The sequence below is a fragment of the Gossypium raimondii genome, chromosome 1 (assembly GCF_025698545.1).
Source record: "Gossypium raimondii isolate GPD5lz chromosome 1, ASM2569854v1, whole genome shotgun sequence".
Classification (NCBI taxonomy): domain Eukaryota; kingdom Viridiplantae; phylum Streptophyta; class Magnoliopsida; order Malvales; family Malvaceae; genus Gossypium; species Gossypium raimondii.
In genome coordinates this window covers 51624385-51641793 of record NC_068565.1, presented here as the reverse complement: position 1 = coordinate 51641793, position 17409 = coordinate 51624385, and the positions used below count along the sequence as shown (strand labels likewise).

At 32.3% G+C, this 17409-nt stretch overlaps 2 protein-coding genes across 4 annotated transcripts; both read left to right on the top strand.

Moving 5' to 3' along the window:
- The first annotated feature begins 473 nt into the window (after window positions 1-473).
- LOC105786504 (actin) lies at window positions 474-3699 on the top strand. 2 transcript variants are annotated; one of them, XM_012612978.2, is made up of 5 exons: window positions 474-625; window positions 1871-1940; window positions 2036-2429; window positions 2716-3329; window positions 3407-3699. In XM_012612978.2, the coding sequence occupies exons 2-5, from the start codon at window positions 1881-1883 to the stop codon at window positions 3470-3472; spliced, it is 1134 nt and encodes a 377-aa protein (XP_012468432.1). In that variant the 5' UTR covers window positions 474-625; window positions 1871-1880; the 3' UTR covers window positions 3473-3699. The 2 variants fall into 2 exon arrangements, with proteins under 2 accessions (XP_012468432.1, XP_012468433.1); XM_012612979.2 differs by having other exon boundaries at window positions 511-650.
- A 2515-nt stretch (window positions 3700-6214) lies between these two features.
- On the top strand, window positions 6215-11071 carry LOC105786503 (pectin acetylesterase 5). 2 transcript variants are annotated; one of them, XM_012612976.2, is made up of 13 exons: window positions 6215-6470; window positions 6590-6672; window positions 7552-7681; window positions 7791-7870; window positions 8290-8379; window positions 8477-8601; window positions 8737-8797; window positions 9545-9598; window positions 9707-9784; window positions 9861-9966; window positions 10411-10553; window positions 10641-10744; window positions 10893-11071. In XM_012612976.2, the coding sequence occupies exons 1-13, from the start codon at window positions 6233-6235 to the stop codon at window positions 10918-10920; spliced, it is 1320 nt and encodes a 439-aa protein (XP_012468430.1). In that variant the 5' UTR covers window positions 6215-6232; the 3' UTR covers window positions 10921-11071. The 2 variants fall into 2 exon arrangements, with proteins under 2 accessions (XP_012468430.1, XP_012468431.1); XM_012612977.2 differs by having other exon boundaries at window positions 10883-11071.
- The last annotated feature ends 6338 nt before the right edge of the window (window positions 11072-17409 follow it).

The following is a 17409-nucleotide window of genomic DNA, read 5'->3' as shown; positions in this document are numbered from 1 at the left end:
GCAATTGTTCTCACATTGGGGCTTGAACTTTTGTTTCAAGTTAGCCCCTGAACTTGGCAATTGTTCTCATATTTGGGCATGAACTTTTTTTTTCAAGTTAATCCCTAAACTTAACAATTGTTCTCATATTGAGGTATGAACTTGTCTCTATTCCTATATTTGGACTTGAACTCTAGGGTTTTCAAGGACTAACTTATACAAAAAAAAATTTTAAGCCCCAATAAAAACAAAATTACCAAGTTTAAGGCCAAAAAGTAATAAACCCTTAAATCAAAGTTAATGTATATTTATTCCAATTAAAAATAACTCGATTCAGATTCCCCAATTGGAACCATTATTATAGCAACTGATGGCGGATAATCTACATGATAGATTGTAGCTCTAGCAGATAACAAACGAATGCATTCAATCCACGTGTCGATTAATGAATGCCCCCATTTGTAAATTAAGTAAATACCCATGAAAATTAAAGGCAAATCCGTCATATGAGTATCCCATTTTTTTCGCTTTATTCTTCCCCATTATTTTTTTCAAAACTAAACGCCAGGCTCTAAACGCGGGTAGCAGTTGAAGAAAATAACCTCAAATAACCTGAAAACTCTCAACGCAAATTTTTTTTTTGAAGGTTAAATCTTCGAATCGATTTTTAGGTTCTTCTTTTTTTCGATTTTTGATTTCGGTATTCGTTTGATTAAATTTTCAATTTTTTTGGTAATGTTTTTGTTTTGGAGCTTGTGATTTTCTCTTGATCCGTCAGTTTCTTATGATGAATCATTTTTTTGTAATATATGAATCTTTTTTGCTGTTAAGTGTGAGAATCTAGAGATTTATAAGCAATATATATCCAAAATGTAATTGATCTTACACTACTTTTTTGTTTGATTCGTTTGCCTTTTGATCCAACCCGTTTTTAGTTTTTTCTGGAAATTTTGGTTGTGTTTATGCATGGCAATGGATAATGTGGATTATTTTAATTATATTCGGTAATGTTTTTGTTTTGGAGCTTGACATTTTGTCTTGATCCGTCATTACTTATGTTAAATCATGTTTTTTTGGAATAATTGAAATTTCTTTCCTATTAACTGTGAGAATATATAGATTTATAAGTAATATATATATATATATCCAAAATGTAATTGATCTTACACTGTTTTTTTTTTTCGTTTTTGTTTGATTCGTTTGCCTTTTGATCCAACCTGTTTCTTTTAGTTTATTCTGGAAATGTTGGTTGAGTTTAAGCATTGCAATGGATAATGTGGATTCGTATAAAATATAGATTCGATATTTTAATTATTATCCGTAACGCATTTGGAAAGAATGCTAATTTATTGCTCAAATCCTCTCCACTTTTGCAGATTTCCGTTCAGATTCATATATTGATTATCTGAATTCTGTTTATTATTGTGGATCCAATTTTAGTTTCTTCAAGAAATGTTTGTTGAGTTTATGCACGGCAATGGATAATGCAGATTCGTATATTATATAGATTCGATATTTTAATTATTATCCATAATGCATTTGGAACGAGTGTAGATATTTATTGTTCAAATTCGCTCTACTTTTGCAGATTACCAGTTCAGATTCGATTATCTGAATTCTGTTTATTATTGTGGATCTGGTTTTCATTATCCGCTTTATTTTTAAATTTTCTTAGACTTACTAAATTTGGGTTTTAAATATGATTTGTGCACTCAGATTTTACAAAAATTGCAAATATCCGATCCTTAGTTGAGTTGTAGGATGTGAGAGTATTAAGTATATTGTTAAGATGTTTGCTTTCAGACCAATCTACAATTTTGTTAGATATGGCTTTTAATTATTTAGGATTTCGCTACTTGGTACTGATGTTATGTTATTACTAATGTTTCAGATTGTAGAAGATGGCTGAGGGTGAGGATATTCAGCCCCTTGTCTGCGATAATGGAACTGGAATGGTGAAGGTACAAAGCTTGATTCCTTATCGTTAATTAAATGCCATTTTGAGTATTAAGTTTAGAGCTTTAGTTTAACTTTTGTTTTGAGAATTGTTACATAGGCTGGATTTGCTGGTGACGATGCTCCAAGGGCAGTGTTTCCTAGCATTGTCGGTCGTCCACGTCATACTGGGGTGATGGTTGGTATGGGACAGAAAGATGCATATGTAGGCGACGAGGCTCAATCAAAACGTGGCATTTTAACTCTAAAGTACCCAATCGAGCATGGCATTGTCAATAATTGGGATGACATGGAGAAAATTTGGCATCATACGTTTTACAATGAACTACGTGTTGCTCCGGAAGAGCATCCTATTCTCCTCACTGAAGCCCCTCTTAACCCGAAGGCCAATCGTGAGAAGATGACCCAAATCATGTTTGAAACCTTCAATGCACCTGCTATGTATGTTGCCATTCAGGCTGTTCTTTCCCTTTATGCTAGTGGTCGAACAACCGGTAAGCCTTTCATTTTTTTTGGTCCAAGTTATGATATGTTTTGATTTGTCTCCTGATGTTTTGCATCGTTAACTTGCTTCGGAATCTTATTGAATGAAAATCACCTTCCTGCAATGCTTTGTTTCTCAGTTTCATGATTCTTTGCTTGTTTTAATTCCGAAATATCCGTATTTAGTCATTGAGGAGCCTGATATATAAGGAAAATTTTGTGTTTATCATAGACAGATTATACTTAATTGCGTAATGCAGAGGTATGTGAGATTTTTGTTGTGTGTGTTTGGTGCAGGTATTGTGCTTGATTCCGGAGATGGTGTTAGCCACACAGTCCCTATTTACGAGGGATATGCTCTTCCACATGCAATCTTACGTCTCGATCTTGCTGGTCGTGACCTCACTGATGCCCTGATGAAGATTTTAACTGAACGTGGTTACTCATTCACCACCACTGCTGAACGAGAAATCGTGAGGGATGTGAAGGAAAAGTTGTCTTACATTGCTCTCGACTTTGAACAAGAACTAGAAACTGCCAAGACCAGTTCCTCTGTTGAGAAAAGCTACGAGTTACCTGATGGTCAAGTGATCACCATCGGTGCCGAACGGTTCCGATGCCCTGAAGTTCTTTTCCAACCATCCATGATTGGTATGGAAGCTGCTGGTATCCACGAAACAACTTACAACTCCATAATGAAGTGCGATGTCGATATCAGAAAGGATTTATACGGTAACATAGTGCTTAGTGGTGGCACTACAATGTTCCCCGGTATTGCGGATCGAATGAGCAAAGAGATCACAGCATTGGCTCCTAGTAGCATGAAGATTAAGGTGGTTGCACCACCTGAGAGGAAGTATAGTGTGTGGATTGGTGGCTCCATATTAGCTTCCCTCAGCACTTTCCAACAGGTAAGTCCATCACACATACATTTTCGTATCAGTTCATTTTACGAACAATTTTTTAACACGGGACAGTATAATTGCAGATGTGGATTGCAAAAGCTGAATATGATGAATCTGGCCCTTCAATTGTGCATAGGAAATGTTTTTAAAGCACAAGCAAAGAAGAGATAGGCTAAGCCTCAAGAACTGCTCTGTCTAAGGTTTCTTGCAATTTCATATTTTGGTTTCATTATCTGCTTTTTTTTCGTTCCATCATTTTGTCGTTTGGACAATAATCTTGAAACGTTTGATGATTGTTGGAATATTTATATTTTCAGTTATCATCTGTTTTTCTTTTTGGTAGTGAAAGATAATTGCCTAAGAAATTTGTTGGCTAGTTTGGTTATTCATGTTTTCATCTCTATTATATTTGCTAATTATCACCTATTTGATAGCAATAATTCATTTAAATTAACTTTTTATTTATTAAAATAGTAAATTTTAATCTTTTTTAAACGTATTTTATTGTCAGAATGTAAGTAAATCTTAATTTCTTATATAACTTGTAATTACATAATTAAAAAAAACAAAACATTAAAAGGAGTTTGAACTTCATCATGGTTTATTACCTTGCATATTCCTCAAATTCTCAATCTTCCTAGTAAGATTTGAAATTAGTATATGATTCTCTAATTGTACCCTATTGGGATTTACTAATTATTATATAAATTTTCAGGTCATGATATTTATTGGTTTTAATAATTGAATCAATGGTTGAATTGGTCGAATCATTGGTTCTTGATTTAATTAATTCGATCGGTTTAATACTTTATTTTGACCAGTGTGCTGGTCGGTTCTCAATCCAATCAGTCTAATTGATCAATCCAGTTATGATTTAAGAACATTGGTCACATAATCAAATCTTGACCAAATCTAAAAACTAAACTAAAATGAATCTTGTTGTCAAGTTCAAATATCAAAATGAACTAAAAAAAATGCAGGTATCAAAATCAACCTAATTATCAAATGTCCTCTTTATAAATAAAGACTAAAATTATTTTTCTAAAAATTGATTTTTATTTTATGACTTGTGAATAATCATTGTGAAATCAACAACATAAATGGGTATTAAAATTTATCATATTATAGATTTTTAAATATATTTTTTAGTAGAAATTTTAAATATATTTTAAATGAAAGAACAAAAATAATCAAATTTTAGTTTTTGTCTTTGTATCTTGAAATTTGATTCTTATACATTAATTTAACATAATTTTGTCTTTTATTATTGTTAAGGTCCTGTTTTAGTCTAAACATTAATAATATTAAAAGTTGTATTTAGTTGGGTGATGTCAACATTAAAAAAATTTTATTATAACATTTAAAAAGTGAAGGCATGATTAGGAGTCAACAATTAATTAAGCTAATCATTGATCAATTAATTAAGTTGGTTAATCAAAAATTTTATTATTGATATTTTTTAAATTTTGAATTAAATTAATCGGTTAAATTAAATCTAAATTATAGATTATATATTTATTAAAAGTAATATATATATTAAGCTAAGTTGATAGTTTTAATCAACTAATTAATTAAAATTATTTACTTAATTGAAATTAACATTAAATCGATTTTAATCAAATTTTACTCACTTGTAATTATGATTATTAAAATATTTATTTTTTAAAATTTAAATATTTTTTTTCCAATCTTACAAGTTAAGTCTATAGATTTGACTTTTAAGTAAAATATTCTGCAAAGGGAAAGATAAATATAGTATTCAAAGCTAAAACCACGTCGCTTTAGATCATTTGTCTTATCCGGTTTTGGTGGTTGGTAATCCATGGTTAAAACATGCCTTAAGTCCCTAAAACTTTCCAAAATTTTGGAATTTAGTCCTTATATAATTTCCAGGAATTTAGTCTCTTAACTCTGTTAAAGCTTTTCGTTAAATTTCTTGGTGTGATATTCTGAAATAGAAAAAAAGTACACACGTGGTTGGTAGCCAAGTGATTAAAAAATAACGTTAAAATTAATCTAAACTTAACGAAAAAAATTAACAGTGTTAACAGGCAGACATAAATTTTAAAATATGAAAAGTAAAGAGATTAAATTTCTGAAAATAAAAAGTATAAGAACTTGTGGCATATTTTAATCAAACTAAAATGACGTCGCTTTACGCCATTGTCTTTTTCGGATATGGTGGTCGGTAATCCATGGTTAAAACATGCCACAAGTCACTGTATTTTTCGAAATTTTAGAATTTAGTCTCTTAACTTTTCAGATTTCAGAATTCAAATCCAATTGTTAACCCTGTTAAAGTTTTTTTTTGTTGTTAAATTTGTTGCTGTAATATTTTAAAATAAAAAATACTCACATGGTAGCCATGTAATTAAAAAATAACGTTGTAATTAACTCGGAATTAACAAACAAAAATTAACAATTTTAACATTTATACCTAAATTTTAGAATCTGAAAAGTATAAAGACTAAATTTCTAATTTTAAAGATTATAAGAACTTATAGCATATTTTAATCAAACTAAAACAGCGTCACTTTAGGCCATTTGTCATTTCTCGATTTGGTGGTTAGTAATCCATTTCTAATTTAAAAGAATCATTATACCATTATTTTTGAGTTGTACAGTTATCAAGTGAGTTTTTTTTTTAATTTCAAAATGTCACACTAATAAATTTTTTAAAAAATTAAAAATCTAAAAAGTATAGAGACTAAGTCTTACAAATAAAAGTACAGGGATTAAATTTCTAATTTGGAAAGAGTACAGGGTCCTAGTCATATTTTAACCTAAAGATAGTATTCAAAACCAAAACGACGTCGCTTTACGCCATCCGCTTTGGTAGTTGGTGGTAATCCGTTTCTATATTAAAAGAATCAAAATCCAGTGTTGCTTTTTATCCAACTTTTTTACAAATGGCAAATACTGGTTTTTGCGCCTTTTGTTGTCGGAGAAAGTGGGTGAAAAGGGATTGGGCTATCGCAACCGTCGCAATCACCGTCATCATCGCCGCCGTCATTATCGTCATCCTCTTTTTCACTGTCTTCTCCGATTCTCGTAACCGCAAAACTTCCTCGCCTACTTTTGCTCCTCCTTCCGCCGGCGATTTCGTTCCGTTGACTTTGCTTCAAAGTGCCAAAGCTACAGGCGCCTGTACTGGATTAATCCTCCACCTTCTTCTCTAAAATTCAACTTTTCTTTTTTCAATTGTGTTACCAACTTACCATATATTTAAATTAAGTAACTAACTTCTTTTTTTTATATGTTTTCAGTTTGCTTAGATGGAAGTTTACCTGGATATCATTTCCAGAAAGGCTTTGGATCTGGTTCTAGCAATTGGCTTCTCCACATTGAGGTAAATTCTTTGCTTTTTCTTTCAAATTTCAATAATGAACCTGAATTCAAATCCGAGCCAATTCAATAGGATTGTAAATGCCATCAGTTCAACTCAAATTCGAATTTACTCCAACTTAAAATTATTTACGTTCGAAGTAATTTGAATATGAAGTGATTCAAGCTAAAATAGTGTGAATAAGTAACTCAAGATTAATGGTGAGATTGATTCCATTCAATCAAGTGTTTTGAATTTTCTTTTTGACTCATCCAAAATAGTTGGATTTAATTTTCGATTTTTCATATTAATTTTTATTTTGAATTTTTAACTTATTTTGAGATAAATGAATTTATTTCAATTTTTGAATATTATTGAATAAATTTTAAATTTTTTATAAATATTTCTAAAAAATACATTTTCGAATAAAAAAATTATTAACATTTATATGCTATTTTTAAAAAATAATTTTTATATAAAAACCTTTAAGTTTATTTTCGATATTTTAAATATAAAATATTTATTTTGATAAATAAAATATTTATTTTTAAATCATAAAAATAAATTTAGTTATAAATTAAATAAAATAGAATACTATTCAGTTTAAATAATAGTGATTTTTTAATTTGCATTTAATAAACCATTTAAGCTTTGGTAAGTTTTTCGGTTTCTAAATTAATCCAAATAATCAATAGGAATTAAAATTTAGTCCAAATTCAAAATCATAGGAACACAAAACCAACTTCAATTAAAATAACTCAGAAAATTCAAAATCTAAACTCCCTCAATCCAAATGATCCAATTCAAAACCAACTCACTACTAATTCAATTATACTTGAATTTTTTTCTTTTTAACAATAATTTGACTTTTTGTTTCTAATTTTTTCTATTTATTGAGTATAGGGTGGAGGTTGGTGTAATTCAATAGAATCATGTAATAGTCGAAAAGGAACATCTTTAGGTTCATCAAATTACATGGAACATCAAGTTCAATTTTCTGGGATTTTAAGCCAAGACCCTTCTCAAAATCCAGGTTTTTAATTTTGTTTTTAAATTTTGCTTCATATTTTCTTTTTTATTGAATTTTTGTTGTTTAAAGAATATACTTTCAGCATGAGTAAACTTTTTTTTCCCTTTTTTAGATTTTTATAATTGGAACAAAGTTAAGCTACGTTATTGTGATGGTGCATCTTTTGCCGGCCACCCTGAAAGTGAGTTCAAGGTAAAACTAGTTAGTCATTTCAGAATTAAGATTTGTCTTTTTTTTGGCATTAAAATGATAATGAGATTATATTAGATAAAAGTACCATGAAGGCTCTTATACTAAGAGGTGGATTGCATTTTGCTCCATCTATTTAAAAATTGGGTAAATTAATTTCTGTACATTAGATCAAAAAGCAAACTGATCCTTCTATTAAAAATTTGTGTGGTTATTTTGTCAACCACATCAGTTTTTAACAGTAGAAATGGATGAAACTTTTAACAGAAAGGATAGTTTGCTCTTTGGTCCAATGTACAGGGATTAATTTGTTTATTTTTGAGTAAAGGGGTAAAATATAATGACTTCTAATACAAGGACCTCCCTGGTGCTTTTACCGATTACATTGTCATTATTCATGTTTTTGTTGTTGTATTTAATAGAATGGAACAGAACTTTTCTTTAGAGGCCAACTAATTTGGGAAGCAATGATGAATGAACTCTTATCACTTGGCTTATCTAAGGCAAAAGAGGTATTAGAGATTCATATTAAATGGTGAAATTGTTAATTAAGTATTTTTGTAATGCAATCCCTTTTGTTGCAAGGTAATGGATTTTATGAATTTGCAGGCACTTCTTACAGGATGTTCTGCTGGGGGGTTAGCAACTTTTATACATTGTGATGACTTTCGTGATCAGCTGCCAAAGGATGCTACCGTTAAGTGTCTTGCAGATGCAGGTTATTTCCTTGATGAGTACGTTCTTTTTGGTACAAATCAATGCCTTTTTAAATTATAGATTTGTGCATGTTTGTATGTATTTATCAATCCATGTATGTATGCAACCATGCATTGCAACAAAATTATAACTATCTAGTTCCTCCATTGCAGGCCAGATATTCTTGGAAATCGCACCATGCTTGCTTTCTATCGCGATGTTCTCCAACTTCAGGTTTCTCAGTTTCCATATATCTTAGTATTAAATTTCTTAACATGGATTATTATATCATTTGTTTTTGGTCATTTTGACTGTTGTCTATAAAAAATTAAGGTGGTTCAGTGTACATTCCCTTGGGTTAGACCTGTTAATTAGGCAGATCAAGTTGGTTTGAATCGAGTCTATTTAGATTTGATCAATTGTCTATTTGGATTGGATTAATTGTTGTTTTAAAATTTCGGAATATTTCAATTCAGGTTAGTTTCTTGTCTGGATTGTTTCTGCTTCAGCCATTTTAGGCTTAAGTCATTCAAGTTTTTTTATATTGGGTCATTTCGGGTTTTGGTCACCTCGAGTTCGGTTGTTTCCGGTTCAAGTAGTTTTGGATTTGATTCAGTTCGGGTTTTGGTTGAATGAATTTGGGTTATTGACTTGTCATATTGGGTTAGATCGAATTTTGGTTCAACTTTGTTGGATCTAACTTTTATGTTCGGGTTAGAATTGACAAGGGTCCTTCTATTCACTGTTTTCAAAACTAGACCAAACCGGTTAGATTAGGAGCTGGTCGGCATACCGATCTGTAAGAAGGGGTTGGATTAGTTTACCCACAAATTGATTGAACCGGCTATTGAACCATTTTTTTTAATTTCTTGACTCTGTAAACTGGTGAGACCGAGAATAGGTGATAAGACCTGTTCGATTATTAATTCCATTACTTGACCCTTGTAAAAGTTGTTACTATCTTGTCTGCCGGCATCTCAGGGCGTAGCAAAAAGTTTGCAGCAGGATTGTGTTGGAAGAATGGAACCGGTTAAGGCAGGTTCTTGCTTTATATATGCTCATTTTTTTCTCCTTTAATGTTCAAAGTTAAACAAATTTACTAACATTATTTCCCATAATCTACTGTTTGCTTCAATTTTTCAGTGTATCTTCCCTCAAGAAATTATCAAAAATGTTAAGACCCCATTTTTCGTTGTCAATCCAGCTTATGATTCTTGGCAGGTACCTTGTTATTTGCTAACTTTTTAGTGCTATTTTCCTTTTCAATTATATGTTCTAACACTGACATAATCTTTAGATAGAAAATATCTTAGTCCCTATTGGATCAGATCCCCAAGGCTATTGGAGCAGTTGCAGATTAAGCATTAAGAAGTGTGATGCTACACAAATCAAAAGACTACAAGGTGGTTGGATATGTAATACTTTTAGGACCGTACTAGGAGTCAAATTGCATTTTGCTCCTCAAAAAATGGATAAATTAGTTCATGTACGCTAGATAAAAGACCAAATTGATCCTTTCTGTTAAAAATTTATTCACATGTACTGTTAAAAATTGGCATCGCTAACGGAATAACCAGACAGTGACATGTGATCCAGACGTATAGAGACTAAATTTAACAGTAGAAATGAATGAAATTTTTAACAAAATGACTAGTGTACTTTTTGATCTAATGTACATGGATTAATTTGTCAAATTTTTTTAATAGTGGGGAAAAATGCAATTTGATTGTTAGTATAGGGACCTCCATGATACTTTTACGGACATTGAAATAGACATGATGCCTTGCTGTGAATATTTCCAAGCACTGATGCAACTCTAATGTTGTGGCCTTGCTTCTCTCATATAGGTTACCGTGATGCTATGCTTAAGGCACTAAGCATGTTTCAAAGAAACGAGGAAGGGGGTATGTTTATAAATTCTTGCTTTTCTCATTGCCAGACATCATATTCTGCATGGCATTCACCCAATTCTCCAAGAATCAACAATAAGGTAAGTTAATGTTTTACCATGTACTGTATTATGGAGTATCAAATGGTAGTGTTCTCATTTTTTCTCTTCACTTGGATATCAAAACAGACCATGGCCGAGTCAGTGGGTGATTGGTACTTCAATCGGAAAGAATCGAAGCTTATTGACTGCCCTTATCCATGCAATCCCACTTGCAATAACGATGACTACACGTGAGTTCTATAAACAACATATCTAGCGACTAGCATTAGTTTTTTTTCTCTTCCAGTAGACCCCAGTTTTAAACTTACCCTGTTGGATATTATAGCATTTGTTTTTTCATTTCTAAGAACCGATATCATTGTTCATAGTTGATTTCAGGTCGTCCGTTTTATCTGCTGCTGTATGAATGGATTCCATATGTTTGATCGACTTTTCAATACCCCTGGCAAGTTGGATATACTCGCTCTGTATTCTTTATTTTAAATAACATTGATGTACACTTTGTATATCATCCTCTAATTGGTAATTTCAAAAAGCTTTAAAATCTTTCATTCAAATTGCATTTAATTTGAATCAAGCAGCACTGAGATTAATTTTAACCGATCATTTCAATCAAAAGAGCAGTAAGTTGTTCTATATATCTTGTTGAACTCTAGTACAATCGATATGAGATTTATGGTTGTTTTTTAGGACCATTAAATCTTTCCCCATGCATGTACATCATTAGTATCTCTAGAGTAAACTTTGATAGCAAATATTGTGGTCTACATCAACCTGCAAGAAATTATTTGTTTTGGCTAATTGAAAAGACAGCCTTGCAAGTTAAAAATAATGGGAATATTTATATATTTAATTGAATTTAATAGTTGTGGTATTGATGTGTCTTTGGTTGAGTGAGTTATATTAGACTTCTTTATGAGTCGAGTTATTCTTAAGGGTGAATTTGAAGAGTTAAGCTTGCATTGACTTACGCTTGAATAAATTTCAACCAAGCTTGTCTAGCATTGTTGGTAAAGTGCAGAACTCTTAATTTTGTGGTCTTCGGTTTGAGCCCCACATACAGAATCGATGCTTACTCCAAATACAAACATCTTATTGCTGTTTTTTTCTTCTTTTTTTTTTTAATTTTAGAATTTGCTCATAAGCATCAAAGGTAATGAACTATGGGGAGTGCCTCTTGATTGATTCTCTCATGAAAAATCATAAAAGATGAACAAAGGGAAGTAGTCTTTTTGTTGCTTTCATACTTCCCAATATCGCAATCGGACTCGGTTCATTTTGGACCCATCAAAAGAAACAAGTAATTTCCAATTGCTGCTTGTTCGTTTAATAATGGTCTAATTTTGATTTTAGTCCTTTTATTATGTTAAAATTTAGAATTTAATCACTTTAATGATCTCTTTATTCTAAAATGAACTGTGATTTTTTTTTCTACAATTTTTACTTCGAGATAAATATTAAAATTATACATAAACTTGATCCAATGTATTTGATATATGATCTGTCAAAAAATGTATTTAATATATAAATTTTGATTCAATGTAATTATACCTATGAAACTTTGATTGTGGTTCAAATGTATACATAAAACTTTCAATCATACACGTTTTAGAAAACAAAGACATTAATTTATTTCTATATTGGATAAGTATACTTATTTGGGTATGCAATTTGTAGATGTAAAATGATGGTATATTGATAATAATGTTATCCGTTTGTGAAATTTGTATCAAAATTCATGTATAAAATTGTTCATTAGATTAAAGTTTATGTACAGTTTTGAACTTTATCCCTTCTTAATTCTATCCATAATCCATCCCTAACCTTTAAATTGGAGAAAAAACGTGTTTAATAGCATTCAAATCCACGTCCTCCTAGTGGCTGAAATAGCAACAATACGATTAAAGTGATGACATTGATTTTTAAAAATAACTATCGTGTAAATTTATTACTGATTCAACATAGTTAATTGAATTTTCACATGAATTTAATTATGTGACCGAATAAACGTTAAACAAATCTACATCTTACTAATAACGTTATCAAGTTGGACATATTAATAATATTATAAAAATAAAAATATCAGATTAAAATAAAGAGATTAAATTGCTTATTTCAACATGGTAGTACTAAATCGAATTAAACCTTGATAATCACTTGTTTAGAACAGTTCATGGAGCACTTAATGGCTGTTGTTAGTGCTACGACGAATGCTGTTGTGGGGGGAAAAAGTTTTGATTTGAAGAAAAGTGTAAAATTTCTCAACCATCCTTTTTAGTCAATAGTGAAGCAGAAAATTTTTCTAACTTCAATAAACATCAATACGTCTTTCTTTCTTTTTGGGTTATTTAAAATCAATAATTTATTCATCTCAAACAGAGAATATTTACTATTTGATTAATTATGATGTTCTTTATTTCCGACCCGCTGTTTGATTACTCAATTGGGACTAACCCAATCCTCTTTACTCTAATAATAACAGATTGTATAGTTCGCCAATATGAGTTTACACGTGGTGGGTTCGCATCATCATGTAAACGAACCCACACCTAGAGAGCACGTGTTAATCTTAAAATAAGATATGTATCGGCATGCATAAGGTCTATCTAGGATGTCACATCCACAAACAGTATTATATAAATAGATAAATTAATCTTTTTGAGAGACAAATACACAAAAATCCCTTTACAATTTGATTAGAAATGAGAGGAGAAAAGAAGAATATGATGTTTTTTTTTTTGTGCGACCTATGAATATTGTTGTAGATAGGGTTGACCCTATAAAAGGGGTATACCACTAAATGGGTCCAATAGGAAATTTGGTGATGGGGTATGAAAATAAAATTAAAAAATTGGAGGGTTAAAGCTAAAAGTTGTGTATTAAAATAGCTTAGATTAGGTTTTTAATTTTTAGAAGAGATTAAAAATGATTAAATTAAATTATTAATATTTGTAGGCGATCAGAATTGTAAGGGATTTTTACTTAAATATTACAAAAAAATAAAAATAACCAAAATATTATATATTTTTTATTTATAAAAATATTACAAAAAAAACAAAAAACAGAAAAAAAGCCTGCGTGATGTGACAAGAGACTGATAGGCGGCACCAAAGATGCCATTCCCATAAGCGGCACCGATGGTGCCATTCTCATGGGCGGTACCACTCGTGTTATAAACACGAGATCCGTCTAGTTGAAGGAGAAAAATAAGAAGAAAAATAAGAGAAAGAGGAGGTGCTGCGGAAAAAGAGAGAAAAAGAGAGAAAGAGAAGAGGAAAAAAAAGTATTTTTTTTAAAATAATTGATTATATTGTTGTTATGTTTTTTTGTATAATTTTTATTATTTTTTGTTGTTAGTTTAGTTAATTAAGATTAATAAAACTGAAATTGATAGTTTTAGTTAGTATTATTATTAGTTTTTAGGGTTTAGATGTTACTTAGTGTTATTGTTAGTAAAAACTAGTATTATTATGGTTAGTTATTATTTTTAGTAAAACCCTAATTATTATTGTTAGTTACTATTATTTTGAGTATAAAACTATTATTATTTTTATTGTGTTACTTATTAGGATTAGTGGTTAAACGATGTTCATTTACAAAATGATAACTGAAAAAGTTTGAGCTTAATGATGAAAAATTGCATATTGAAACATTAATTTTTGTTATTTAAGTAATTTATTTACCGTTGGAGATTTTTTTTGAGATTTTGTTTATTTTTTGACAGATTGAATATTGAAGATGGATGATAAGTTTTTTGTATGCGTTTCGATGGAGTCATCTTGACAACAAGTGTTGGATGTGTATTTGAATGTCGGCAACAAATAGTAATGAGATTTAATTGAAATGTCTCGTTTGATGAAATTAAGGCAATGATTAATGCAAAAATTCTTAGACGTTTGTGGGAGAAGGATATCAAAAATTTTCTACAAGTTTCCAGTTTCGACAAATCCGGTCAAATTCACCGAAATGGAAGTTGTAGACGACAAAGACGTGGAGACAATGGTCGCTCTTTACTGTGGGAATGGGAGTGACAAAAATGCACCGATTCACTTATTTGCTAAGTTAGCCGGTATGGAGCAAAATGAAGATGTCAATGCATCCGATGAAGAACACGGAGCTCAAGAACCGTGGATGGTGGCTCCAATATCATACGTTGATAGTGAATTGACTATGGGTGGGATCGGTATCGATCTGAATATTACACCCGATATTGATGTGGTTGGTGGTAAAGAAGAAGGTGGTAGCGATCATTGGGATGAAGAGTTCGATAGTGATAGTGATGGTGATCCCGATGTGGACGATATACCTGATGATATTGACGATGAAGATGTCAACAACAATAGAAACATTGACGCTTCTTCAGTCGGGGAGCAGATGCAGCGTATTTTGATACACAATAATCCTGGGCCATACATGTCGCTCATAGACCCCGACGCAGCGTATGTAGCTGAGTTCCCGGAGTACTCTGAAATAGTTCATCCTCACGGGCTGGCCGTAAATTCTGATCATGAGGAGTTATTCATAGGCCAGAGATTCAGCTGTAAAGAAGAGTGCGTATTTGCTATTAAGCGATGCAAAGATGAACATATCGATTGATTATAAAGTTGCGATGTCTACTCCGACAATATATATTGGGAGTGTTGGAAGCGTGAAAGACGCAATTGGCGGGTACGAGCTGCATTCATTAAAAGTTCTCAGATGTGGGAGATACGAAAATTTGTTGGTCCTCATACATGCACATCAACACGTATGACAGAAGATCATGGAAAACTTGATTCAAAAACTATTTGTACGTGTATCATGCCAATGGTGAAGGACATGCCGACCATTAAAGTTTCAGTATTAATTGTCGAGATGCAAACACTATTCTAGTATCGAGTATCATATCGAAAGGAATGGATAGCTAAACAGATGGCAATGGAGTAACTGTATGGGGATTACGATTCGTCGTATAACGAGCTACAGGGATTGATAGCTGCTATGCGGGAGTACGTATCGGGGACTGTGATTGAGTTGCAGACAATGCCTTATTACGGCCAGGACGACCAGTTACAGCCGACAAAAAGGATTTTCCATCGGATGCTCTGAACGTTTGATCCATATGTGCAGGCATTTCCCCACTGCAAGCCATTTGTGCAGGTGGATGAGACATGGCTATATGGAAAATATATACAGATCCTACTTCTTGCGGTTGCTCAAGATGGTAATAGAAACGTGCTCCCTATAGCATTTGCCATCGTAGATAAAGAGAACTTAGAGCCTTGGGAATTCTTCCTCACTAACCTGCGAAGGTATGTTATTAGCAACGATAACATTTGCATCATCTTCGATAGAGGGAAAGGTTTAATTGCAGCAATTAGGTGTTTCGGTGTGCCATGGAGGTTCATTTACTGCATCCGGCACATTGCGGCTAACTTCTACAAAGATTATAAGAATGCAGACTGGAAGAGACAAGTCATGGCAATGGGTAAATGATAACATTATATTTTCAATATAAGTTGTAATGTTTTATGTTATCGAGTTAGTAGAACTTATTTTTTCTTAATATGTATTCAGCGTACGAGTTAGAGCCACATATTTTCTGCCAAAGAATAATCCGACTTGAGAGTGACATGGAGGGGCAGACAAACACATCTTTCCGACAATGGTTGGGTACAATGGAGCCATGGCAAAGGGCTCAAAGTTTTGACGAGGGCTTTTGTTATTGCCAAATGACCGCAAACTTAGTCGAGGAGATCAACGTTGTCTTGTTGAAAACACGTCATCTTCCGATTGCATCTGTCTTTTCTGTTACATTCTACAGGCTGGCTACCTTGATGCCAAGAATGGGTCAGCAACAAGTCGAGCAGATGGAGGCAGGACACGTATTTGTCAAACATGTCAGGGATGCAATGGTTGCAAATCGTCGGTTAGCCAGGTCAATAAATGTAGAAATATATTCACGACGACTAGAAACATTTCGAGTTACTGAGACGATCAGTCGTTGACCTGGTATACCAACTAGGTCCTATGGAGTTGATATCCGGAACAGACGATGCGAGTGCAGGAGGTTCGAAACGCTTCATTATCCATGTGCGCATGTCGTGGCAGCATGTGCTAAAGTGAACATTAATATCGAACAATATGTCGATGATGTGTACACGCTCGAGTGCACATTGCGTGTCTGGGAAAATGAGTTCCCCGTCCTGCCTGACCTATCTACGTGAGAGGTGCCTCCGACGATTTTTGAACTTCTCCCAGACAGAGGACTACGGAAGAATCCAAGAGGTTGTCTGCAATCAAACAGAATCCGTAATGAAATGGACATTAGGAAGAAATCTGACGGTAAGCGTTATGGATTATGCAGGTTAAGTGGTCATAGTCGGAATAAATGCCTTCAGCGAAACTTTCATGTCGGACAGTCGTCCGGATCGAGTTGGAATTGACCTAATGCTGTAAACTTTATATGTGTAATGATATAAAAAGTATAATTCATTAGAAACAATAAAAATTATTCAGCTTATGCTTATGCTTAAATTGTATCCAAATTAAGTTATAAAATAGTATATGGAAATTGGAATTATTAAAATTGTATCGAAAATGGAGGCATTTAACCTTAAATTAGCTTTAATATAATGCAAAATTAGAATAATTAAATTTATACAAAGAAGTTCCGTAGTAAGCATACATCATATTAGAATAATTAAATTTATACAAAAAGTACCGACTTTGTAATGTACAAAAAGTGCATTAAACCCCTAAAATTGATGGTTCGATGGTATGGTCCTAGGGGTATACCTATTCGGAGGTCGATGGTCACATTGTGGGTGTTCGTGAAGACCAACATCATCATTCGGCGTAGGTGGGGGTGTGGCAAACATAGAGGAAAAATCCTGTGGCTCGTTCGGCATCGACG

Excerpts from the sequence above, each read along its gene's own strand:
- LOC105786504 (XM_012612978.2), top strand. The coding sequence starts at position 1,881 with ATGGCTGAGGGTGAGGATATTCAGCCCCTTGTCTGCGATAATGGAACT. Across the intron at positions 2,430-2,715 it reads TGCTAGTGGTCGAACAACCG|GTATTGTGCTTGATTCCGGA; the intron begins GTAAGCCTTTCA and ends TGTTTGGTGCAG. Across the intron at positions 3,330-3,406 it reads CCCTCAGCACTTTCCAACAG|ATGTGGATTGCAAAAGCTGA; the intron begins GTAAGTCCATCA and ends GTATAATTGCAG.
- LOC105786503 (XM_012612976.2), top strand. The coding sequence starts at position 6,233 with ATGGCAAATACTGGTTTTTGCGCCTTTTGTTGTCGGAGAAAGTGGGTG. Across the intron at positions 9,967-10,410 it reads ACAAATCAAAAGACTACAAG|GTTACCGTGATGCTATGCTT; the intron begins GTGGTTGGATAT and ends TCTCTCATATAG. Across the intron at positions 10,554-10,640 it reads CTCCAAGAATCAACAATAAG|ACCATGGCCGAGTCAGTGGG; the intron begins GTAAGTTAATGT and ends ATATCAAAACAG.